Raw genomic sequence first — 25,974 nt, 5'->3', positions numbered from 1 at the left:
CAAGAAATAACTCTAATAAAATTAAGTAACACTGCATCGATGCATCATCTCATGCATCAAGTTCAATAGCACTGACAGACAATCAAACAAAATTTCATACAACAACACATCAGCGCTTGAACAGTTGGTGCGTTCAGTCCTTTCTTTGGCCACTAGCAGTACATGTGTTTACGGGTTCTCGTGAGAGATTTGCTATTCCAAATGGCTTTATTTGTCATATTTTCATAAATTATTATACTACAGCTTTAAATTTACCATTAAAATGTTTTCACATTAGTCTAAGTAAAATGAAAGAAACTCTCTTCAGCTTTTCTGCAACTTTAAAATTTACGATTAAAATCTTTTCACCTTTGTCCAAGTAAAATGAAAGAAACTCTCTTCAGCTTTTCTGCAACTTTAAAATTTACGATTAAAATCTTTTCACCTTTGTCCAAGTAAAATAAAAGAAACTCCCTTTAGCTTTTCTACAACTTTAAAATTTACGATTAAAATCTGTTCACTTTTGTCTAAGTAAAATAAATGCAACTCCCTTCAGCTTTTCTGCTACTTTAAAATTTACGATTAAAATCTTTTCACTTTTGTCTAAGTAAAATAAATGCAACTCCCTTCAGCTTTTCTGCAACTTTAAAATTTACGATTAAAATCTGTTCACTTTTGTCTAAGTAAAAATAAATGCAACTCCCTTTAGCTTTTCTGCAACTTTAAAATTTACGATTAAAATCTTTTCACTTTTGTCTAAGTAAAATAAAAGAAACTCCCTTTAGCTTTTCTGCAACTTTAAAATTTACGATTAAAATCTTTTCACTTTTGTCTAACAAGGAGAGGTTACGGTCTCGGAAATTCAGATCGGGATGAGATTTGGTAGATTAGTAGTATCCTTTAAGGGTACTCTCAGGGTAAAGTAATAAAGCGCACTATCCATAAAATTCCGAGAAAACAGCCTTTAAAGATTTGCGCGCAACTTATAAACTAGTAGAGATTGTTCGTAAACAAGCGCCCGGTGGTCATGTGGGCAGCGCTCTGGGGTTCCATGCGTCCGATCCGAGTTCAAATCCACTGCAAGTTTCTTTTTTGTTCATTTATAAAGTGACTGTTACAGCTTTGTGCAATTTGAATTGAAGATAATGCGAAATTTTTGAACACGTAAAGCACTTTAATAGAGAAAATGGAGATAAATTAAATCGATACAAGTTAAAATTTGAATTACAACGGCTACAAAATCACTGTAGAGCTTAATTTATAGATGATTTTTAACAATATAGTTGTTATTTATATACATACACCAGAATTATATTTATCATAAAAACATGGAAAACAAAAACTGTTTTGACATCTCGCACAATTTATAAAGGAAGATTGCTTACAGGAACAACTTCTTTGTAAAAGAGTCGTTGGAACATACTTCATTTACATTCAGGAAAATTTCTCTTTTGTCAGAAAGTTTAGAAGTATACCAGGTATCGAATCATTTTATCAAAAATTGGTGATGACAGTTGATGATGGACAATTGATTGTATTTTATGCAGTCTTCACGGGTATTCATTTCTCTATTATTTTCAACGAGATACGCGCAATTTTGTATACGTTTTATTAAATTCTTTACCTGTCTATAAAAATGGAAGCGAGAAATTGAACTTGATATGATTCTGATGCAATCAAAATGATTTTCAGTAAGCAAGCTCTCGTAATAAACGACAGCATCTTTTAATCTCTGCTTCAACATTTCACTGTGCAATGAATTTTTATCCATTTTGTTAACAGATTTTATTCGTTTCAGGGTTACTTCAATAACCGACCATTTCGATTCACAATATTTAAAAAACTCAAATCCTTTTTCAGGGTATAGAATTTTCCAGTCTAATATACAGCACAGACGATAAATAAATTTAATGATGAAAACAAACATGAACATTGCAGACGATAATTAGATGGAAAATAAAGAGTTGAATATTCAATGTAAAATACAGCAGACGACAAATTTACAAATAACAGAATCAAGGAGCAAAACCATTGCTCGATAAGTGTGGTTAGGGTTTTTAAAATTTGACTACCTGCTTATATGCAATAAAACAACATTCTTCTTACTCATCCACAAAGAAACTGATTATGCATTTATTGCAAAAATCATTTACTTCGTCAAAGTTTATAATATCTAAAAATGTGTAATCACTTGTTTGTGAGAATAGTAAATAGAAATTTAATGTACTATCACACATTAAAAATACATCATATTTTTTAAATTAAGTATTACCTTCAATTCAAACTGCACAAAGCTGTAACAGTCACTTTATAAATGAACAAAAAAAGAAACTTGCAGTGGATTTGAACTCGGATCCGCCGCATGGAACCCCAGAGCGCTGCCCACATGACCACCGGGCGCTTGTTTACGAACAATCTCTACTACTAGTTTATAAGTTGCGCGTAAATCTTTAAAGGCTGTTTTCTCGGAATTTTATGGATAGTGCGCTTTATTACTTTACCCTGAGAGTACCCTTAAAGGATACTACTAATCTACCAAATCTCATCCCGATCTGAATTTCCGAGACCGTAACCTCTCCTTGTAAGTAAAATAAAAGAAACTTACTTTAGCTAAATAGGCATTGAAAAAAGAAGTTAGTTATATCTTCATCATAGTTAGAGATAATGTAGACACGCAATTACATTCACAAGGATTACATTAACGCGAATATATGTGGCGCTGTGCAGATACATTTGCTGCAAATGTGTACTTTGCTCAACATTTTCAAATTAATATCAATATTAAACAATGGTTATCTTAAAAATCTGTAGATAAATGAATGAAATTAATCTCTTGCTTTCATGGATTGAAAGCACAATAAGCATTGCATTACTGAAAATTTTACCTACCCACTGCATATTTTTTTAAATACTTGCAGACCAGGGGTTGGCAAGGTTTTGGACACTACGGTAAAAACCACGGTAAAAACCCTGGTTTTTTACCGTCCCGTCAAAAACCCTTGTGTTCGAAAGTGTCCAAAACTATACTTTTAGAAAAATTGTATTTTGTGAGAAAACATCAAAACCAAAATAAAATGCATCGCAGTAATGTTTTATATTGAACATTTATTCAATGGAGAACATTCAACTTATTTATGCAGCTGATTTTAATCTAGTTACGTAGAAGTTGAATTCTTGATTAAATTTTCAATTAGTATGCATTAGATTATTTTATTTATTTTTCGATAATAGTAACCAAATCTCCCTATGTTTATGCATGTGTGCAAATGAAAGCAGAGTTCGAAAGGTTTTTACCAACCCTTGGGTCCGAAAGTTGCTCAAAACTATTTTTTTTTTGAGAAACTATATTTTGTGAGAAAATATTAAAAACAGAATAAATTGTGTCAAAATTATTTTCTTCACTACTCAATTTAATATATTTATATTCAATGTGAACATTCAAGTATAAATATATATGTAACTTATTTATGCAGCTGATTTTAATCGAGAAACATAGAAATTAAATTCTTCATTTGTATGCAGGAGTGTTTAATCATCAATTTATTGTTCTTAAATCTATGATTTAAAAAGTAATTTTTGTCAAAACATCATGCAAAACTTATTTTCAAAAAACATTTTTTTATCACCTAAATATTGCACATTTAATAACATTTCTTTGAGTTATAAATGGATTAATTGTCTTGGTAGAATTGTCTAGGTGAATTTCCTTTCTTAACTCTACCAACTGTTACATAAGGAAGTTTTTATGTAATAATTATTGGCAATTTTTTTCAGTAAAATATTTTTTAAATGAACATTTTGGAGAAAAATATTGTTAAATACTCATTAACTAAATCTCATTAATATATATATTTTTGCATCATGAATATTGCAGTAAATACTAATTGATTAGACCACACCCCTTTAGCTTTAGCATAGTTTTGGACAGTTTAAGGCAGTTTCGGACACTTTTGGACAGTTTTAGACGGCATTGGTCGGTAAAAACAACCTGTAATGTCCTAAACCAGTTTTGGACAGTTCAAAACCCAACCCTGTTGCAGACAGTTTTGAGTTGCGTGAGCAGATACTTTATATTTTTTATATTACTGTGATCTTCATTAATATACACAATTATACAGTAGAAGACCGTTTATAACGCACACCTTGGGACCAGAGCTTTTGCGTTATACAGATTTTGGCGTTATATAGATCATTTCACACATTTTGAAACCAATATTCAGAATATATCTATATATTAGAACTTCAGGAGGAGTTTTATCTGCTTTGAGTATTAAAGCACCCATATTACAATTTGTCATTCACAAGTAAATATGTTTCACAATCATAAGAAAGTGCATTATCCTGCACTTCTGCTAGCTTCATGGTTTGCATAACAGCTGCATTTTCAAGAGCCATCTGGTATTTTCTGTTTACTATGAGTACTCATTTTCAATTTAAACGCTTTGGATTAAGATGGAAAGATGAAAAACTTTCAAAATTTAATTTGCCTAACAATTTTTATATTTGGAAAGCAAAACAGAGGGATTTTTCAAACTTCAAAACCTATTGTTTACTTCTGAAAAGTAGTGCGGTTTATAGAGAATTGCGTTATATAGGTCGGCGTTATAACGGTCTTTTACTGTACTACAATTTTTGACTTGTGATTGAACGTGCCTCACATTTGTCTACGTACAATGAGAAGGACTCACCTTAGCGAAGTAGGCGTTGAAACGGAAGAAATCGGCCAGTTCTGCGGCAGAGTCCACTTCCGCCTGGATGATGTTCTTGGCCTGGAAAACAAATCAACATTCCTAGACTCAGGGGTAGAAGTGATCGACTTGTCACATATAGGACATTTTCCACAAAAAATATAGGACACATTATATGAATAGTTTCGCTATGAAACAAGAAATAATACATACACATTATTTATTTATTCTTATCAATGATTTTGTTTAAAAAAATAACCCTCAAACAAAATTATAACTTACACCTGAAATGACTTTCCTGTAGTTGAAAGAATAACTTTTGAAAAAAGTGTACTTGGTAGACAAAAAAAAAAAAAAAAAAAAAAAAAAAAGTGAAATTTATTGATAATTAACACAGCAACTCACAATTTTTGCAGGGATAGAAGTGTCACAAACATAGCTTATATGAATAAATAAAAACCGTCTTTGTGTTGAGAACCAACAGGAAATAACCAATGCTTTGTAGCACAAATATACAGATTATTTGTTCTATGAAATTCCACAGAAAGAAAAGATTGCAAAAAGACTATTAGAACATTCCAGTCAGAAAATGCACTGAACACAAAAATATACCCGCGAAAACCAAAAACCGAAAAAAACCACGCTGGAAAACGAAACAAACTGGTGTTGCCCCCAACGCAAAATTCTAAAACCAACTTCAGAATTCGTTCTCGAAACTCCACCCACTAAGGTGACGTCATATTACTGTAGCCAATGAGAGAAGATGCCTGTTGCAGGATTTAGTGAGTTGCGTTTAATTTGAAATTCGTTTGCACACGTACGTTCGACGAAAAATCCGAAGTCAGATAGTTTATTTACTGTTGTTTTAAAGAAAGAAATTGGATAAAAAAAACAGGAATATAGGAAATATAGGACATTTTCCAAAAATATAGGAAATATAGGACGATTTTCATACTTTTTTTTGAAAATATAGGAAATATAGGATATATAGGACCACTTCGACCCCTGTAGACTCACAAAATACGAGACCAAAGAGATATCTCGTGACAAGTCACCTTAAATCACACTAGCAGTTTTTAGATCTTACTTTAAGGCATTACACGATGGTGATTTAAGCTTTATCAGAGGTAGAAAAACAGAAAAATAAGTCGCTGTCCCAGCAGACGAAATTTCAGCAGTCTGTATATACTTTTAATGGGCTATTTCTGTGTCATGGTTTAATTAACGAAAAGTTAAAGAAAAGGTCATATGAGGCAGTGAAAAGCAAACGGATGGAAGTGGCAAAATTAAAAATTTGGAGATAACCAGTACACATGGTAGGCGTTGTAAATCAAAGTAATGACAGTATACAGGGCGCTGACTGCTCCCGATCTCTGACGTGCGTAGTTACGATTGTAGAATAGAACTTTCTGTTAAGCGTAGATGCGTTGTTATTGTTGTCTGAAAAATAAATATGTGGTTTTAGAAATGTGTAAATATTCACTTAAAAGGTAACGAGGTAATTTCGTAGTGGAATTAAACAAGAACTGGATGAATAGTCAAAAATAATCGTAGGTGAACCCCTCCTCTGTCTTGGGGCAAAAGATGGTACTAGTAGCCCTAGTAGGTGCTGCTGTACAGCATGATATAGAAAACAAATTCAATGAAAGCCTACCTAGTACGTTATCTTTAAACGCGTTTTACTCAAAACTTGAAAATGTCCACTGACATCCCTTTGCCCCACTGCCTCATATTAAAAATGGATTTGCTGGCTTATCGTCGGTCTGGACATAATTAAGAATTAATTGAAATAGTGACTTAATACATATTCATTTATCAAGTTCTTTGAGCTGAAATGAGTGTATACTACCTGCCAACAATTCCGGATTTCCCAGAAGTTTTACGGATTTTCATGTCTTTTTAATGGATATGTCTCAGACATAAGTCGATGAGAAAAGCAGCAAATAATACCGTATTTTGGGGATAAGCACTATGGCACATACAAGAAAAAAAGCAAAACATTTGGTGTTGCGGCGCATACAATGGGTGCGGGGGGGATAGTCTTTCTTTTACCAAGTTAAAAAAAGGTAGAAAATGCTGCCAATAGATGGCACCACATCGTCCTGCTGCCGACAAGAAGCACAACATACCAATTGACGTAGAAAAAGTACTTCAGTCACCTCAAAGTAAGTCAGTGTTCCAACATTTTTTTTAAACATTGGAAAACGTTTTTCGATGTTTGCAATTTTTCTATTTTGATTCTGATTTCTACATAAATAACAATATTACTTTATAAAAGCTTTAAATAATGATTAATTCATTTTAAATGTCGAAATAAGCATAAAAAGCGACTTCTTAACCCAAATCGGCGAAAAAATATACGTCAACATAAATCTATATGTTTCAAGAACCTTATCCGTTATTGTTCGATATTTAAACCGTGACCTATGTCGTTTCTACGTTGTTCGATATTTTTGTGCTACTTGGGTCAGAGAGTTGGACATTGGCGAGTCATTGAGGAGAAGGGTTCACATCCTTTGCTCTAGATAAACAACCAATGTCTCCTCCCCAGGTAAGAAAATTATATATACAATAAAGTATACATAATTTCGTTAATTAAAAACATTTCTTTCATTTGCATTTCTCAATTCCAGCTTTCTTTACTACTAATTGCTTTTAAGTTTAATGTTGGGTGCGGTGCTTATGGCGAGTGCGGCATATACATAATTTTTTTTCCTTCAGAGTATATTACGATGCGGCACTTACTCCCGAAAACGGTACTTCAGTGAACGCGGAAGTTAAGTTGTCTTTGAACTTGCATGAGCAAAGTTGTTTTCATGTGGAACACTAAATGTAAGAAAATATTTAAACAAAACACAGTCGAGTGTTAGAATTATACAGTCCGGGGTGATTGCGAGTTCCTCAAAAAATACCTGAAAGTTTTAAGCGAGAACGGGGGGGGGGGGGGGGGTAATCTTTGGCCCCTATTACTTAAGTGCACCTTTGCCATAGTATTAAATAGTTCTGAGTCAAAATATTGTGTGTACATTTGATTAAATTTTTAGTGAGTTACAAAGTTACTTTTGAGCTGGTGTTATACAAATTATCTTGACATTTGTCCATCTTAAGGCTCTTGCAGGTATATTTGATGAGTATTATATAATTTTTAAAAAAATTGTGGAGGTAGGGAGATAAAAGCACAACAAAAAAACATAATTCCGGTATTTTCGGACATAAAAATACCGGAAATACGTCCGAAAATACCGGAACACAATCACCCCTGTATACATTTCTAAATACATCATTTTCTGCTAGAACTTTCAAAATTTCCCATTTTTCTGAAATGGAAATAAACCACTTCGGGGAAAGAAAAATTCCCTCTGACCATTTCCAATCCTCATGCTCTGCGTATTGTTCACATCACCCTGTCCCAGCATGGTGGTTGCGTTGAGTTCCATCCTGTATTTCCCGCTCACCAGGTCTGCAGCCCCCAGGAATAGGCGGATGCGATCAGAGAGGGGGGTCGGCCTCCCACCTCTCTCTGGCCCTTAAACTCTCACTGATAGCCCTCTCTATCAGGTCCTGGAACAAAGACAATAATATACCGTATTTTCCATAGACTAATAATAAGAGTAGACCGAGCTATGGCAACCCTTTTGCTGCTCATAAACCAAACCATGTGACTGGTGGATATCCTAGCAACAGCGGCCGTTGATCAACGCCCGAGAGAAATAAAATAAATAGAATGGATGGAACACGGAAGAATGATCTCTTATGGAGTCCGATTTGTAAATTTGTTATTCCAAGCTGTAAGTATTTTGTTGATATAGTGAGTTTTTCGTTTAGATAGTATTGTGCATTTTCTTTAGTCAATTTCAATAACTCTCTAAGCAATTAAAGATGCAAGCGCCCAAAAAGGAATCGGCAAACGGTAAGATTTTTACCCACAATTTCACTTTAAGATACCGATGAGTACATTTTTGCGTTAACGCTAAACGTTTACGCCATTACGTTCACGCCAACGCTGACGTAGTAGTTCCGAATGAAATAAAAGTTACTGAAAACTGCGATCAAAAACTAATTACTAATGTCAAAATAATGCATAACTAAAAGAAAAACAGTTCAATCTCTGCACCTGGGAAAAAAAAATTATAATGAAAACACATTACGTCTTAAAGTACATGCCGAGTGCCAAACTGTAGATAATCCTGCCAGCTGGCAACCCTGCTGCCAAAGTTTTCGCCAAGCCTCCCACCAGTCACATGATGTATCCATGAACCCATTTTTTCATCAGCAAGTCTGGGAAAGCTCGGTCTACTCTTATTATTAGTCTATGGTATTTTCCTGTAAAATTCTGCGGATTATCTTTTTAAAAGTTAATGATGTGCAGATTTTACGCTGCCACTCATTAGCTGTCATTTTGTTTTCTCAACAAGATCAATATTTACAGTAGATCCACCAGGAGACCGCTACCAATGCATGTATATTGCTTATTTTATGTAGTTTGAATGTTCCTCTTATGTGATTCAGACTCTATGTAAAATAAATAACATACAGTAACAGACAAAGCCTTCATTTGCACAAGATTAGACCATTTGCTCCTTTGTTTTGAATCTTTGTTTTTAAGTAATTAGGGTAATATAATCACGATTTCAAGAAGAAACCATCATCTTTTAGATTAATTTTGATTGTACCTTAAAAGTTATTACTTCTTCACATTTTTCATTTAGTATGTTAAATCAAAACTTTAATTTTTTGTAGCATCATACTATCTGTGGATTTTACGAAGATTTTTTTTCTTCAGGCCAATTTTAGAACATGCGGATTATACGCCGGCGCGGATACAGGTCGCCGCAGGAAAATACAGTAGGTTCAGTGACCATCACAGATATAAAATGGCACGTTTATTTTTAGTAGAATGAATCCCATTTCCTTTTACGGCACAGTAGGCACAGAAAAGGACGCTCTCTCTCTAATCTCAAAAATAACTATTTATATTATTCTCCCTCATTCAACCACTTAGGGGCCATTCATTAATTATGAAAGGGCCTTTGAAGGGGGGGGGGGGAGTGTCAAACACATTCTTACGTAATATTTTCCCGCTTGATATTTTGTATTAGAAATCGCGCGGTCGAGTGGTTTGGCAGGGATCCTATTTCATTTGCATCTGTGGAAGGTAAAAAATGTATTAGGATGAGCTGTTTTTTACTTGTTTTACAAAGAATGAATAGTGTAAAACATAGTTAAAGAATCTTACTGTTCATGGCATGTTTTATTTTTTAGCCTACTTTCCCAGTAAAAATCAGAGAAAGAAGAAAAAAGCATGAAAGAAGGCTTAATGCATCTTAAAAATATCGCGAAAAACAAAAAAAAAGTCAAAAATAAATAAAATAGTTGGATAAATATTGAAAAATTAAAAATTGGAAAGTAGGGTATTGAGATGGGGAAAAATGTCTGTCGGTCTGTCTGTCTGTCCCCCCCTAATAACTTTTGAATGAATAGTCCGATTCAACCAAAAAATTTTTTTTGTTAGAAAGATCTCGGCGAGGACATCTCATTCCCATAATTCATTTTTTGATTTGAACAATTTTTCGTTCAATTTTGAACAGTTAAAAAAAACTTAACATTAGCGCCTACGGGGAAATTCAAATCAAAAATAAATCTTGAACTTAGAAGCAAAGTGGCTCCAAACAAACTTTGTAGGGAAAAACTTTTGATAAAAAACATGTATCGAAAATATCTTTTTGATTTGAACAAGTTTTCGTTCAATTTTGAACAGTTCAAATCTCTTAACATTAGCGCCTAAGGGGAAACTGAAAGTCAATATAGATTCCGAACTTAAAGGCGGATTTACTTCAAACTTTGTTGGAAATACCTCTTGACGACCTACTCCCGACTCTGACTCCGAGAATTTAGGGGCACCTGACACCGACTCTGACTCCTGTTCCCGACAATTAATCGGACTCCGACTCCCCGACTTCGACTCTGACTTCGTAGCTTTGGCAAACATTTATACACGGAGGACAAATGACTGACTCCGATTCTTGGATATTCGACTCCGACTCTTTTATCCCAAAATGAAATTGACTCCGACTCCGCTGCTGTGGTTTTAACTGTGAAATAATTATTGTTGATATGATTTGTTTTTATTTTCACGCTAAAGTTTTAATTTAGGTATTTAGTTTTCGGTGAATAAACTCGAAAAATATGCGCAGACGATTTTTTTTTTTGACGATGAAAATTATTTCTTTAAGTTGACATTTTATTGTTTTTTTTTAATTTTGGTAAGTGCATTAATTCGTTTAAAAATTATTTTTGGCAACAGGGGAAAAAGAAACGATTTTTTTTTATATGATGTATTTATTTTAATGAACTTATTATTATTACTTTTTCGTTTTGAAAGCTGTTAAAAAAATTTTTTAATGGAAAGAAGTGTATTAGCTGCTTTGTTTAAAAGGTGCTGCTATTTTATTTGTTCGTTTTTTTGAAGAAAAGTAAGGAATATTTTATTCCTTGAAATCAGCTTAAAATATTAAAAAAAAATATGTTTGAAAAAATTTGCGATTTTAGCTATTTTTGAGAATATTGATCAGGTACTAGAAAGTAGTATGGGTATACGGGAAAGTAGGCTCGTCTAGTTCTAGACGGAACTTCTTGTAATTAGTATCGCATCATATAATATATTTGAAAAATAAAAATCTTTGATTTACGTCACACGTGGAGTTTTAGTGTAACTGATCCTTTTCTAACAACATTTTGTTGTTTTGAAAAACAAAATGGAATCTTATGCAAGAATAGGGGGGATGGGCTTGAAAAATCTTACGTAGCCTTACACAGGGGTAGGATGGGGATCGAAAATTACCAAAATTATCCTTTCGTAATTAATCAATGGCTCCTTAACTCATTTGCCCACGTCCGTTATGGAGGTCGAGCAATAGCCGGGGCCATGGGCGCCCATATGCAAAATTGTAAGGGGGGGGGGGGGCTCAGAAATTTTAAGCATGGTTTATCATGACATTTTCCCCATGAAAACCAATTTTAGGACAGATTAAGAGTCATTAAACTTTGACATTTTTAACTACTTATTCATTAATGGTGGGAGAAATATTTTTATATTTTTGCAAAGAAAATAGTACCAAATGCAAGGAAGTTCTAATTTCTAAGGGGGCATGGGTGCCACTCTAAAAATTGGCCAGGACGGAAAAGCTCGTAAGCTCCATTTCGCGACACCAAAATGTTAGTGCTCAGTTTGATGTTTTAGACATGTATGATGCTAATTTTTGAGGCTGTAACTATATAGTAAAACCAAATTTTAAGATTAAGTAAAAATTAAAACCTAAATAAAAAAATAACATATCATTGTCCAAGATTTTCAGGAGGTAAAAGTAGAAAAAGAACCTAATAATAAAATACAATTAAAAAAAAACTATTTGCTACTGCAGAAAAAAAGCTTCAGATTGTATAGTTCATGTTACATAAATAGTTCATATTTCACACAAAAAATAGTAATTAAAAAAAAATTCAGGTCTGAGATTCTTGGCTATAAGATGCATTGTGATAAAAATTTTAACAAAATTTTCCAGATTAATATAAGAATGGTTGAAATCAACAGATTGAGTGACTTATTTAGTTATTTTTGGAAAAAAAAAAAGGAAGAAAAAAAAAACAGCTTTTTTTAACTTTAGCAGATGGGCCAGGTTTTTGTCCTCAGAAGAATAAGACTTTTTTTGAGAGTGAGAAAATCAAAAGTAAAAATTTGTTTCATCTATAAAAATCATTTTGAACATGGAAAAAAAATATTCGATGGTCGAAACTTTTGAAAAGACGGAATTCCGTCCCTTGGACGGAAGTGTGGCAGCCATGCAAGGGGGGGGGGGGATGGAGTCCCCCATTGCCCCCCCTATATGGGCGCCCTTGGCCGGGGCCCAGTCACGAAATCGAGAGGCACCAGGCCTAACAGTTTTTCAGAGCTCCTCTCTAGTCAAACCTTACCATTTTAACCTTGTTAGATGATTGGCCAAGCACTATTAGTAATTTGGGGGAGGTAGATCACGGCCTAGTCTGCCTTTTCAGCATTCAGGCCCTGGCTTGTTCAGCTCATAGGTAAATCCAGCCCTGCCCAGAAGCTACAAATATTGCACAAGAAGCAAAGTCATAAATGACCTTCCGAATTGAGCAGGTCAGATGGCCAAACTGCAATACACAGTTAAGATCTGTCTTCTTGAGCTGCGAATGCAAAAGTTACGTACTAGCTCAATAGCTACAGAACGACAGATTGTGTCATTGCAAGACTTTGCAGACAGGACACTCTTATCAACAGCAACTGGTGGATAATATGTTTCTGCAATAAATTCCTCTTGGAAGAGGGTTGGCAAGTTTCTGCCGAGGCGGTTAAAACCACTGGTAGAAACCGGTTAAAACCGGCATGGCAAAAACCACTTTCTGCCACATTTGAGGCAGAAACTGGCAAAAACTCACAAAATGAGAAATTAATTGTTGATATACAACAGAACATGCATGGAAAATATAATTAATTGTTAACCAAAGCACTGTAATTTTAATACGAAATTATCACAATTCAAAATCAAATGTTACATTGTTTGAACTCTGCAGTTTGTTTTGCAAAGCTGTGACATTAGGTACAAAATCTAGGCAAGTAAAATTCGAGCACTTTCTTCTTGAAGAACAGGACATAATAATTTCAATCGCAAACAATTTAGAGGAAGCAGATAAGTGAGCAAATTACAATCAGTAATGCCTGTTTAATTCTGTATGTCACTCCTCTTTCCTAAGCATTCCCGTATGATTTTTTATCCTTTGTTCAATTAATCCAAATACTACAAGACTCTGCAATTGGAAAGTTCCCTTTCTGAACTAAATTAAGGGCACCAGCATGGGATTTTATTTTTTTAAATGATGAAATGATGTTTAATTTTTAAGTTTACTTAAACAAATATCATTTACAAATTACTTCAGTTATTAAAGACACTTTTAAGTTATTGCCAGTTTCCGGTGGTTTTTACCGGTTATAACCAGTTTCTGCTGGCAGAAAGCCAACCCTGTCTTGGAATGACTGACAAATGCTTCAGTCTCTTACAAAATAGAAAGTCATGCCTCTCGTCGTATCGGAAAAGTGCGATTGGCGCCATTTAAAGTCACTACTGAAATCTTACAAAGAGCAGCTATCATTAATGCCACAACAAGCTACAAAATCAAATTCCACCGACACTGCTTTCGAGTTTATGAAGTGGATGCTTTTATTGGAAAACCAAACTTTAAAAACTATAACCGTAAAACAAACCCTTTTAATTTAAGCAGAGCTTGGGCTTTATTTTCCTTGCTGGAACTGAGCAAATTTTTCAGCAGATGTGGTTAAGTTCTACACTCAACACCACATCTTCACAAAGTCACAAGCACTAAATGTCATCATTCACTGTGCAAGGTAAACAGTCCAGTGAAATACCGACTTCATCGAAACTTCAAAACTGCCAGCACATTGCAAGTGTCGTCGAACAGGATTGACAAAAATGAAGAAACATGGGGAAATACACAAAATGGATTGAATCTTAAGTTCAGTGTACTCGCATCAACTAAAACAAAATCAAAAAGTCATAAGTGTTCGGATATATTCTCTTTTGCTGTACCCCAAATCAGTCTTAATTTCATATTTTTATTAGAATAGATATTTATTTTTTCCTAGTAATGCTGATTTATCAAAATTTTCAGTTTTTGTAGGTGAGGCCTGGTGGACCACATAGATAATATTGAACATTTGTAAAACTATGTGTACACATTTTTTTTTTTTTTGGCATTTGGAAAAAAAAATAGCACAGGGAAAAACAATTTCTACAAAAATTTATACACATGGAGGGGGGGGGGGGGATTGCATGCATGAAAATTTATAGTTATTAAATTTAAAACTAAAGAAGATATAAACACTTACACGGCTTGCCCAACGGAACTTGGCGATTTTCTTCTGATGATCGAAGGGCTAACAATAAAAAAAAACATACATATAGATGACAACATCGCAATATGCAATTAACCTTTAATGAGTGCAGTAAACTTTCCAAACCATCTATCATTTATCCGACATTTCCATTTAAATCATCACATGCTCATAATTATGCCAAAAATAACATAATTACTAAAACTTTACACATAAATCAAAAAAATTTCAGTTATTCCTAATCTCAGTGTTTTTTTCTTTTTTGGTCCATGAAATTATAAAAAAAAAAGAAACAAAAATACAGGGCTGCCACAAATGATTCACTTCTTTTCAAAATGCCACAGTTCCAAAAGTTGCACATAAAACGATACGGAGTATAAATATAATCACAAACTCAATATATGGAATTATATTACATAAGGCGCTAATATGAGAGTAGTATTGTTTAAATGGCGACAAAACGGGAAAAGCTTCGTCTTTTGTTCCAATATTCTTGATGCTCATCTCTTCTTACAGTTCTTTGGCATCACATTCACGTCCTGGGATAGCATCCATGCGAAACAGGGTTGGCAAAAATCCGGGTTTTTTTAAAAAAGCCCATAGACCCAGGGTTTTTTTTGTGTTTTTTTTAAATAAAACCCAAAAAAAAAACCCAACTAAAGCTGGGTTTTTTAAAAGAAATGTGGTTTTTTTTTGTCTTTTTTAGGGAAAATGTGGGGAACTTGTAGCATATTGTAGCGTAAGTATATGGGCAAAGCGCAAAAAATTGTCTTGGAGTAAAAAAAGCTAGAAAACTAGTTAAAATTCTGCGTTTTCTGAAGAAACGTATAAAAGACGACGAAACCCAAGAACAGTGAAGTTTCAGATTTTTTAGTTTCCATGATTACTAACAGTTAAGGCAAATTTACGTTTCGAGTGATAAAAAATCTATTGTTCGTTGTTAATTAGTACACTTTTTTTTTTTGCATTTTAGTTTATTGCATTTCATTTTGTTATGCAAAACTACCGTAGAACCTCAAGCAGTTTACTAAATCCCTTTTTACTTAATTCCAGCTTAATCAAGACATTTCTTTAAATTTTACGCTCCATGTTATTCTAGTTCTGTGTACAGAGTAAGACATATTAAACTTTTTCTTAAGGTAATGAAAATACTGTACATCCTGTTCTGTTTTCTGTCCACGCTTTCAAAAACCTGTTGATTTCTAAAAAAATATACCTTGTGTGTGTTTGTGTTTGTTCAAGATTTGTGACATGCTGGTTTGCAGAAAATAATTCACATGAAAGCCTTTTAGCTAGAGTAGTTTCCTCTGTACAATCTACAAATATTGAGAAAATCAGACGTGACGGGACTTAGTCAAGATAATTTGCATTATCTTGACTAAGTGCATTGTTTGCATTATCTTGACTGAACTTTTTTCTTTAACTGGTCAAAAAACCAGTTTAAAAAAAAAGTTAAGTATATTAATTTAAAATCTTCGAAGTATTTTTTTTGTGCCGTTAAGAGTTAAGAAATACTATTAAAGTTCAAAATTCATTTTTTATGTACATTGCCTGTGGTGAAGAACAAATAATAAAGTTTAAATTGTGAAAGTATTAAAACTTTAAAAAATCCAAAAGCAGGCTAAAAAATGGGGTCTTTTTTAAATGGGTTTTTTCAAAAAAAAAACCCATTGGGTCCAATTCGGCCAACCCTGATGCGAAAGGGATGACTTTTCCAGGAGGCTACCAGGATGTCACACACACAAAAACGCATTTTCCTCTTTTGTCGCTGTTGTACAACACTGCACTCGTATTACCACCACAACTCCATATCTTAATGAATTCCCGGTTATCTTCATGTTTTCCTCATTGTTGTACAACAATGCATGTACAACAAAATTGCATGTACATCATGCAATTTTTGGACACATAACATTTCGAAAACACATGAATTTGGCGGTCGATTTGGAAGCAAATCAGGTTCACTTTGCAGCCCCCTTCACAAAATTCCATACTGTAGAAGCGACTGCTTCAAAGTTTCCCATTTTAAAACAAGAAACTTCACTCGCGAAAACAAATCTTTCGCCCCTTTTAAGTTTCATCGATTTGTCTGAAATGCGAAATTCCGCACTGCTGAAATCAAAACATCATGGTATTTTCAAAATAAATATTGGCTATACACTGCAGTGAACCCTGATAGCAACATCTTTGAATTTGGTACATTTGATTCAGATGCTTAGTATCGGGGGGGGGGGGGGGGCACGGCATTCCCCCCCCCCCCCCAAGTTGAGCGCGAAGCAAACACTGCCGTACTGTCCCTTACTGGAACCATTTCGACGCATTTTCAGGCCCCTATTCGAGAACCTCTGGATAAGACCAGAACGCAGAAATTTTCGTCATCCAGTAAGCTATAATCATACAGTGACTGCCGCTTATTAAAATCACATTCGTTCTCAGGACATTTGATTTTATAAAGCGGCATATCTACATTTAAAAAAAATGAGATGTTTTGAAGTTTAAATACAGTAAACTCCCGATAATCGGCGGTCGGTTTATCCGCGGCTCGGATTATCCGCGGGTCTTTTCACTATTTTTTTTAACGGTCATTAAGTGTTTTTTAAACTTATGATTGTGCTATTGCTCGTTTATAGCTTTTACATATGTATATTTTTTACATTCAATGTTAGTAGATGGAATGTAGCAATGTTTTTAACAAAAATTTAAATGTATGTGTGAGTGTTATTCATATTTTTTAGCTATTGTATACAGTAGTATCATTTTTTTAACTATTATTCGGATTATCCGCGGTTTTCGCTTATCCGCGGTTACCATGCCACCCTATTCCGCGGATAATCGGGAGTTTACTGTACTTTAAAAAACGAAATGAATTACGTCATTTATTTTTGTTTTGAGTACTTCAAAATGCAGTTATCATTTTAACTAAACATGAGGGTTTTTCTTTAAACAAGGGTGTCAAAATATTGGAGTATCGCAGTTTGGTTAACACAATTGGAGAGCAAAAATCCAATATCGTTTGAGAATTTACTAAATGTTTTGTAACGTACAACATTATATTTTCTTTGCTCTAAAGAGCATCGTATATGATCAAGCGTTTTTCTCGCATCCATTGAAGAGGCAAATGTGGCAAATGTGGATTTTATTAAAGGATGGTTTTAACCTGTTTTGGTATTGCAATGATTCTGTTCGTCCAGATTTGATTTTAAAAAGCGGCTGATTTTATAATCCAGTGATTTTATTAGTGGCGGGTACTGTACTTAAAATCCAAACTTTCAAGTCTGTAGGTCAATTAGTTCCGAAGTTAAGCGAAAGCAAAGTTTCGCATTTATGACACTCACTCACTCATGATCATCAGAATAGAACTAGTACTTCCCATAAACTCAGAGAGGTGAAATTTGGTACAGAGTTACGGTTTGACGGCCACATAAAGGGAAAACTATAAAAACTAGGCTAATCGAAGATCTGGAGTGACCCTGATTAGAAAACACAAGAGCCCAACCAAACTATTAGAGATCGACATAACGCCTTTATAAAAAATATTCAACTTGGTGGGCCGCTTCATTTGATGTCAAAAATCGAAAGTCTGAAGTATCTGATGAAGAACCCCCAGCTGGTCTCGGCTGTATTACAGATGTAGTAATACCCCCTTCTACTATTGGTACAGAAAAAACCCGACTGTCATTGCAAAAGTCCAGCGTAGTGGGACACATCTTCTAATTTAACCAAGCCTAACTTTAGTCTACTCGAACATTACACAAATTAAATGTTTCTACAAAAAGAAGTGAAATCCCATCAAATATATTCTGCAAAAAACTAGCCAAGTCTCGATGGAGCTGCTTGTTTATCTCTAAAAAGCAATGAAACCTAGACAAAGTCGTGGCAAGTCTAAGGTTCCTTACTGCGATTTCTTTATTATTATAGTTAATGTTGTGTGACTTGGCCGTTAAAGGGTACACAAGGGTACAAAACCAGGTGCTCCATGACACCAATCTGTTACCAGAACCACTACCTATTAACGATGGAAAATTGCCACTTGGAAAACCTGTAAACAAAATTGACTTGTACCCCCAACGTATAACAGGGTTCATACTCCATTCGGATGAAAAAATTCCATGACTTTTCCAAGACTTTTTCATGACTTCAATGAAAATTTTCATGACCTCGTTACACACTATTTAATCTCAAATTTGCTAATTTTTGGAAATGAGTAATTAGCAAAACGTCTGCATGAATGCCACAGGCTCATTGAAGCTCTTACTCGTAATACACAAAATATAAGTGTGTACTTAAAAAACTAAACTATTCTTATTTGTCTTCATCATATGAATTTAAGTAAAGTAAAAATGCAGTGAGACAAATATGATGATGCTTAAATGTCTGATATTTGTTTTATAAACAGGCAGAATGATATTGAATGGGACAAAGGTTGAATGAGTCGTCACTACATTTCAATAAATTTGCTTCAAAAGTTGCCTATTAGTGTCAACAGTGCATTTAATCATCCACGTAACTTGACTGTATTTTGGTTGTTTAAAGTAAAGCCACATAGTTTAGTTTTTTATGTCTCTAAACCATATCTTTTTCGATAGAACCATTCAGGAATGAATCAATCTTCCAATTCAAAAGCAAACTTGTTTTGTTTACTTATTTGCACATTTTCAAATGCATATAAATTGATAGGTTCAGAAATTCCCAGAACATGTTTGAGTCCCGACAAGGAACGTAGCAGTGGGTGGCATGGGTTAGTTTTGCGTGCCTTATGTTGGGCACTACTGTTTTAGAGCATTAGAATTCCTCTTTTGCTGTATTCTATCGCCTGACCAAAGACTGTCCAAAAACTTCAACAAATTGAGATAAACTCTGATAAATTTAAAATTAAAGTTCTCACGAGTGATGGAATCGAAACTCGGATGAAATTGAACTGCTTTTTAAGTGATGTCCAAGCAGTAAAATCTCATCGTAAAAAAAGGCAAGCGGCTGCAAAAGAAGTGGATGCAATGAGATTTCAAAATTCAGATTTGATTTTGGGGATCAGCTTTTATGTGCTATACTGTTAAATCACTCAAGATTTCTAATGCTCCTTTAGTTACTGTTACTTTCTCTTTGTCCAGGACATTTTTCCATGACTTGAAATAAATTTCCAAGACTTTCAATGAAAGTTTCAATTTTCCATGACTTTTCCAGGTCTGAAATTCGCTTATTTTTTCCCATGACTTTCCAGGATTTCCATAACTCGTACGAACCCTGGTATAAAGAATGTTTAACGGCCGAGTCACACAACATCTCTACGCAGTATAAAATGAAGTCTGCAAAAAGCGTCTGTGTGTTTGAACTCGCAAAACTCGAGAACTACCCGGCCGATTTTGCTGAAATTTTCATGGTTTGTTCCTCTAAGTCCTGAGAAGGTTTGCAGACCAGTTCGAAAACAATTTGGTGAATAGTTCTTTTTTTATTCCAATTTAGACTCGATTTTCACATAAATTTCCGAATATGGGGGTGAAAAATTACTCACAAATAGTAATGTTATATATCGTTGGAAAGGAAAGAATTTTCTGCGTTCTACGCAATTTGTTCCAATAACTTAATTGCAGCGGCAGTTTTTTAGCTCGAATTTTTTTAGGCTTAGCTAAAATTTAGGCACTACTTTCTTCATTAAATCCATCAATAAAGAGAGAAGGAATTGTCCCACAGTTTTCTTTTTGACAGCATTGGATAAAGCTGCTTTTTTTACTCCAGATCTAACTCGACCTATTGTCGAAAGTTTAACCCTCTATCTCCATTAGAAATAAGTTACAAGCGAATTAAATGAAGTTCAAAAATCTATTCTCAATTCAAGTGTTTAACCATTTCATTTTGCGTTTCCACGGTAATGCTTTTTGAAATCTTTGTTTATTTCCATCTTTCTCATTTTCAATACTTAAACTTATTTTATTTTGCGTTTCCACGGTTACGCCTTTTAAATCCATCTTTCTCATTTTATTTTAATTTCTTAAAAGTATTTTAGTATCTGTTGTCATTGTTTGGCAAGAAATTTTGCATGATGGTTTTTTTTCCTTTCATTTAATCCTGGTTATTGAAGATACTTCACTTGACGCAATGGTTTTTTTCAAGGCAGACCGAGCAAAGCCGGGCAACGCAGCTAGTTAACTATAATAATAATAATAAAGAAATCGCAGTAAGGACTTGTCACGACTTTGTCTAGGTTTCATTACTTTTTAGAGATAAACAAGCAGCTCCATCGAGACTTGGCCAGTTTTTACAGAATGTCTTTGGTGGGATATCAATCGTCCCAATGAATGTCCCGGCCCACAGTTTTCTAAAAACTCAAAAAAAAAAAACTCTCACCATGACTTGGTACCTGACTTCCCCCTCGAATATCTCCTGCCCCCCAATGACGATGGGCACTTCGGTGCAGGTGTCCTTGTACTTGTCGATGGCAGCGAACAGCTCCTTGCGTTCCTTGCTGCCCTTCAGGTATTCAAGGACGGGCTCATTCTTCACCTGAAAGTCCTCCACTTTGGCTGCGATCGATACAGGCTGCATTCTGGCGAAGGGAAATCATTATTTTATCTCTTATAAATAAAAACAAACACATTGAGAGATGGAAATGAGGGAGACGTAGCAACAAAAGTTTGAGCATAAAAGGAATTTTTAAAATACAGTCGAGCCTCCGTATATCGAACTTCCACATATCGAAATTTTCTATATATCGAAATCCCAGCAAATTTCTATGTTCGTTACATAGCAAAATTGTTTCTATATATCGAAAAAATCTCTATGCATCGAAATGTTTTTCGAGACATTCGTAGGTTTTTTTTTTCCACTTTCGACTGTTTGTCTCATGAAAAATGAAGGTTAGGTGAGAAAATTATGTTTCTTAAAGGTTGCTAAGAAACTCATAAGAAATCTGGGTTTGAGGTGTGTGTAGATAGGTCGTTGTTCTGTTCTGGAGTTCTTAAATTCCCTCAAGTTTATTTCAAATCTTAGTTTTAACCAGTAACACTGTAAAATCAGTTTCAAGTTATCCTTTTTGTCTGTTGATTACACCGGGGAACAGCAATTTCGTTGTCTTAAATCTGTGACTTATTTTCAACTAACTTTTGGCCTCTGAATTCAACAAAAATCGCAGTTTTTGTCTATCACGTCAACTTTTCAAACTACAGAATACCCTCAAAAGTCATACAAGTTAAGTAAAATGCAGTAAAAACTTATGAAATGCACTGTTTACAATGAATAATTTTATTCATACAAAGGCTATTATAGTATCGCAAGTAAAATTGTGTATTTATACAGATTAAGTTTAAAAATTTCGCTTATAGCTTTTTCTGGAGTGTTTAATCTGTGGACTGGTGCTCCAGCAACAGTCAGCTATAATAAACGCATCCAATCTACCTTGATATCGTGTCTCCATGGACCTTCAAATCTTGATAGAATCGCTCACCCTGTTCATCACCGACTGTACCAAGATTTTTCAGGAAGTTTGCAAGATATAAGCTATGTAAAAAATGCAATTTGATGCTCATGTGGGAACCAAGCATTCGGAAGCTCTCCACAAGTTGTTGGGTAATTTCTGCTTAATAAAAGGCTCGCATAGTTCCACGAAGACTTTTAATAATGTTTTTGAACGCCAATCAAGCATTTCTTTGGAGTTTCTAACACTGTTCCGATGAAAGTTTCATCTTTAATAAGCTCTCGAATCTGTGGACCATCAAAAAACACCGGCCTATATCTTTTCAAATGACAGGCTAGGAAATACGGAAATGAGACACTTAGAAGAACGTAAATTTGAAGAACGTAGAAGTGGAAATGAGACACTTAGAATGTAATAGTGCTTCCTATAATCCATGCATGCGCAGATCTGCGTATCCGCAGACGCAGCAGAGTGGCACTGTCTAAAAGGGCCCAACGACCCAAGAAATTGACAAAAAAGTTGAAAAAAAAAAAAAAACAATCGGTACTGAGATTTATCGTTGCAAATATACACTGCTGGCCTCTGGAGAGGGGCCCTACAGATTTTGTTGCAGGGCGGCTGAAAATTTATAGATCCGGGCCTCGATCCATGCTCAATTCTGCGGAGAGTACTCACATTCTCATAAGTTGTAAAGAAAAAACTTGACGTAGCAGAAGAAAACTAAATGCAGCTTTGGAATCAGCTTGCCTAATTAACTATATAACAGCTCAAAAACCAAACTCAACAGAAATTATATTACAAATTGTTTCCTAGTGTTATCATTCCTAGTCTTTTCAGCTTCAGTAAAAATCATTCAAGTTAGGTAGATTGATTTTTTACTTTTCTCTCGATTTGTCAAAAGGAAAATCCCCCAATGTTACAAATCAAGTTAATTGCAGAAAAATGAAGATGTATGAAGGCACAAAAATGTCATTTCTGTTATTTTTTCAGTTATTAACTTTCGTTTAATCCGATGCTCGTATCAATTAGAAATTGGGTTTCATGTACGAGAATTAGCTTTAATTTTAATGTTTCAGGAGATTTTTATGATAAAATAAGATTGTTTCTATGTATCGAAATTTCTATATATCGAATTTTTTTTCGGCAATTTGCTACTTCGATATATGGAGATCCGACAGTACAAGTGTGAATTTCATAAATCCAGAAACACAGTTTTAAAAAAAGAAATTTTCCAGTTTTAAGGTTTAAAATAAAAATGTCTTAAACAGGGTTCGTACTCGATTTCAAAAATAAAATGAAGGAGTTTTGAAGGAGTAAAATGATATTTTGAAGGAGTACTAATGGGCTGTCATTAAATGATGTTGGACTTTTTTTCCCCCAACATATTTGACCCCTTTTCCCTTTTGTCACGAAGTGTCACACTTCGTAAAGGTTTAACTTCTTAAGGTTTAAAATAAAAATGTCTTAAACAGGGTTCGTACTCGATTTCAAAAATGAAATGAAGGAGTTTTGAAGGAGTAAAATGATATTTTGAAGGAGTACTAATGGGCTGTCATTAAATGATGTTGGACTTTTTTTCCCCCAACATATTTGACCCCTTTTCCCACGAAGTGTCACACTTCACCTAACTCCTCCTCTTGTCACATGTCATATTTTTATAAACATTTTTTTTACAATATGTCTGTATAATAATAACATATTTATGTATTTTTAAATATTTAAATAACTAGAAAGTCGCCCGTCAGGTTATGACGGATGAACATTGCTTCTACATTTGAACAAAGTCATTGCCTTGTTTGGTGATATTTTGATTGTTGACATTTCAACCCTACATCCAGTGGATTAACCCTAAACTCCAGTAGATAGCGTTTTTTGTCGACCATTTTTACGTTTCTTCATTCTTCTAAAATGACAGCCTCACCAGTAAAACAGTTCAGCTCTATCAAAATATAGCATTTCAATGCATTTTAAACATTCAATTTGTAAATCACATTTTAAGAAAAAAAATGAAATTACTACATTAAAACCGCCCTCTTACAATCGCCCTTGGGACTAAATTGTCGATCGAAGTATTTTAAGTTACTATCATAGAGGAAGATTATGCAATCTTGAACTACAAAAGGAGGAGTTTTGAAGGAGTTAAAACCAAAATGAAGGGGTCTGAAGGGCCCTTCAAAAAAATTTCCTAAATGAAGGAGTATTGGAGGAGTTTTGAAGGAGCTCAAACCAAAATGAAGGAGTTTGAAGGGCCCTTCAAAAAAATTTCCTGAATGAAGGAGTATTGGAGGAGTTTTGGAGGAGCTCAAACCAAAATGAAGGAGTTTGAAGGGCCCTTCAAAAAAATTTCCTAAATGAAGGAGTTTTGAAGGAGCTCAAACCAAAATGAAGGAGTTTGAAGGGCCCTTCAAAAAAATTTCCTGAATGAAGGAGTATTGGAGGAGTTTTGAAGGAGCTCAAACCAAAATGAAGGAGTTTGAAGGGCCCTTCAAAAAAATTTCCTGAATGAAGGAGTATTGGAGGAGTTTTGGAGGAGCTCAAACCAAAATGAAGGAGTTTGAAGGGCCCTTCAAAAAAATTTCCTGAATGAAGGAGTATTGGAGGAGTTTTGAAGGAGCTCAAACCAAAATGAAGGAGTTTGAAGGGCCCTTCAAAAAAATTTCCTGAATGAAGGAGTATTGGAGGAGTTTTGAAGGAGCTCAAACCAAAATGAAGGAGTTTGAAGGGCCCTTCAAAAAAAATTTCCTGAATGAAGGAGTATTGGAGGAGTTTTGAAGGAGCTCAAACCAAAATGAAGGAGTTTGAAGGGCCCTTCAAAAAAATTTCCTGAATGAAGGAGTATTGGAGGAGTTTTGAAGGAGCTCAAACCAAAATGAAGGAGTTTGAAGGGCCCTTCAAAAAAATTTCCTGAATGAAGGAGTATTGGAGGAGTTTTGAAGGAGCTCAAACCAAAATGAAGGAGTTTGAAGGGCCCTTCAAAAAAATTTCCTGAATGAAGGAGTATTGGAGGAGTTTTGGAGGAGCTCAAACCAAAATGAAGGAGTTTGAAGGGCCCTTCAAAAAAATTTCCTAAATGAAGGAGTTTTGAGCTCAACCAAAATGAGGAGGAGTATTGGAGGAGTTTTGAAGGAGCTCAAACCAAAATGAAGGAGTTTGAAGGGCCCTTCAAAAAAATTTCCTGAATGAAGGAGTATTGGAGGAGTTTTGAAGGAGCTCAAACCAAAATGAAGGAGTTTGAAGGGCCCTTCAAAAAAATTTCCTGAATGAAGGAGTATTGGAGGAGTTTTGAAGGAGCTCAAACCAAAATGAAGGAGTTTGAAGGGCCCTTCAAAAAAATTTCCTGAATGAAGGAGTATTGGAGGAGTTTTGGAGGAGCTCAAACCAAAATGAAGGAGTTTGAAGGGCCCTTCAAAAAAATTTCCTGAATGAAGGAGTATTGGAGGAGTTTTGAAGGAGCTCAAAACCAAATGAAGGAGCTCAAACCAAAATGAAGGAGTTTGAAGGGCCCTTCAAAAAAATTTCCTGAATGAAGGAGTATTGGAGGAGTTTTGAAGGAGCTCAAACCAAAATGAAGGAGTTTGAAGGGCCCTTCAAAAAAATTTCCTGAATGAAGGAGTATTGGAGGAGTTTTGAAGGAGCTCAAACCAAAATGAAGGAGTTTGAAGGGCCCTTCAAAAAAATTTCCTGAATGAAGGAGTATTGGAGGAGTTTTGAAGGAGCTCAAACCAAAATGAAGGAGTTTGAAGGGCCCTTCAAAAAAATTTCCTGAATGAAGGAGTATTGGAGGAGTTGGAGGAGTTTTGAAGGAGCTCAAACCAAAATGAAGGAGTTTGAAGGGCCCTTCAAAAAAATTTCCTGAATGAAGGAGTATTGGAGGAGTTTTGAAGGAGCTCAAACCAAAATGAAGGAGTTTGAAGGGCCCTTCAAAAAAATTTCCTGAATGAAGGAGTATTGGAGGAGTTTTGAAGGAGCTC

The 25,974-nt window shown here is 34.7% G+C and overlaps 1 protein-coding gene across 1 annotated transcript in view; it reads right to left on the bottom strand.

The window, feature by feature from the left end:
- The window catches only part of LOC129226118 (delta-1-pyrroline-5-carboxylate dehydrogenase, mitochondrial-like), a 55,445-nt gene extending 34,310 nt beyond the window's left edge, over nt 1-21,135 (bottom strand). Inside the window, 5 exon segments of the mRNA XM_054860718.1 lie at nt 4,668-4,742; nt 8,066-8,170; nt 8,172-8,228; nt 14,590-14,637; nt 20,938-21,135. Coding sequence (XP_054716693.1) covers nt 4,668-4,742; nt 8,066-8,170; nt 8,172-8,228; nt 14,590-14,637; nt 20,938-21,135 — 483 coding nt within the window.
- Between the last annotated feature and the right edge of the window lie 4,839 nt (nt 21,136-25,974).

The sequence above is a fragment of the Uloborus diversus genome, chromosome 7, assembly GCF_026930045.1.
Source record: "Uloborus diversus isolate 005 chromosome 7, Udiv.v.3.1, whole genome shotgun sequence".
NCBI classification, from domain to species: domain Eukaryota; kingdom Metazoa; phylum Arthropoda; class Arachnida; order Araneae; family Uloboridae; genus Uloborus; species Uloborus diversus.
This window is presented reverse-complemented; position numbering and strand designations above follow the sequence as displayed.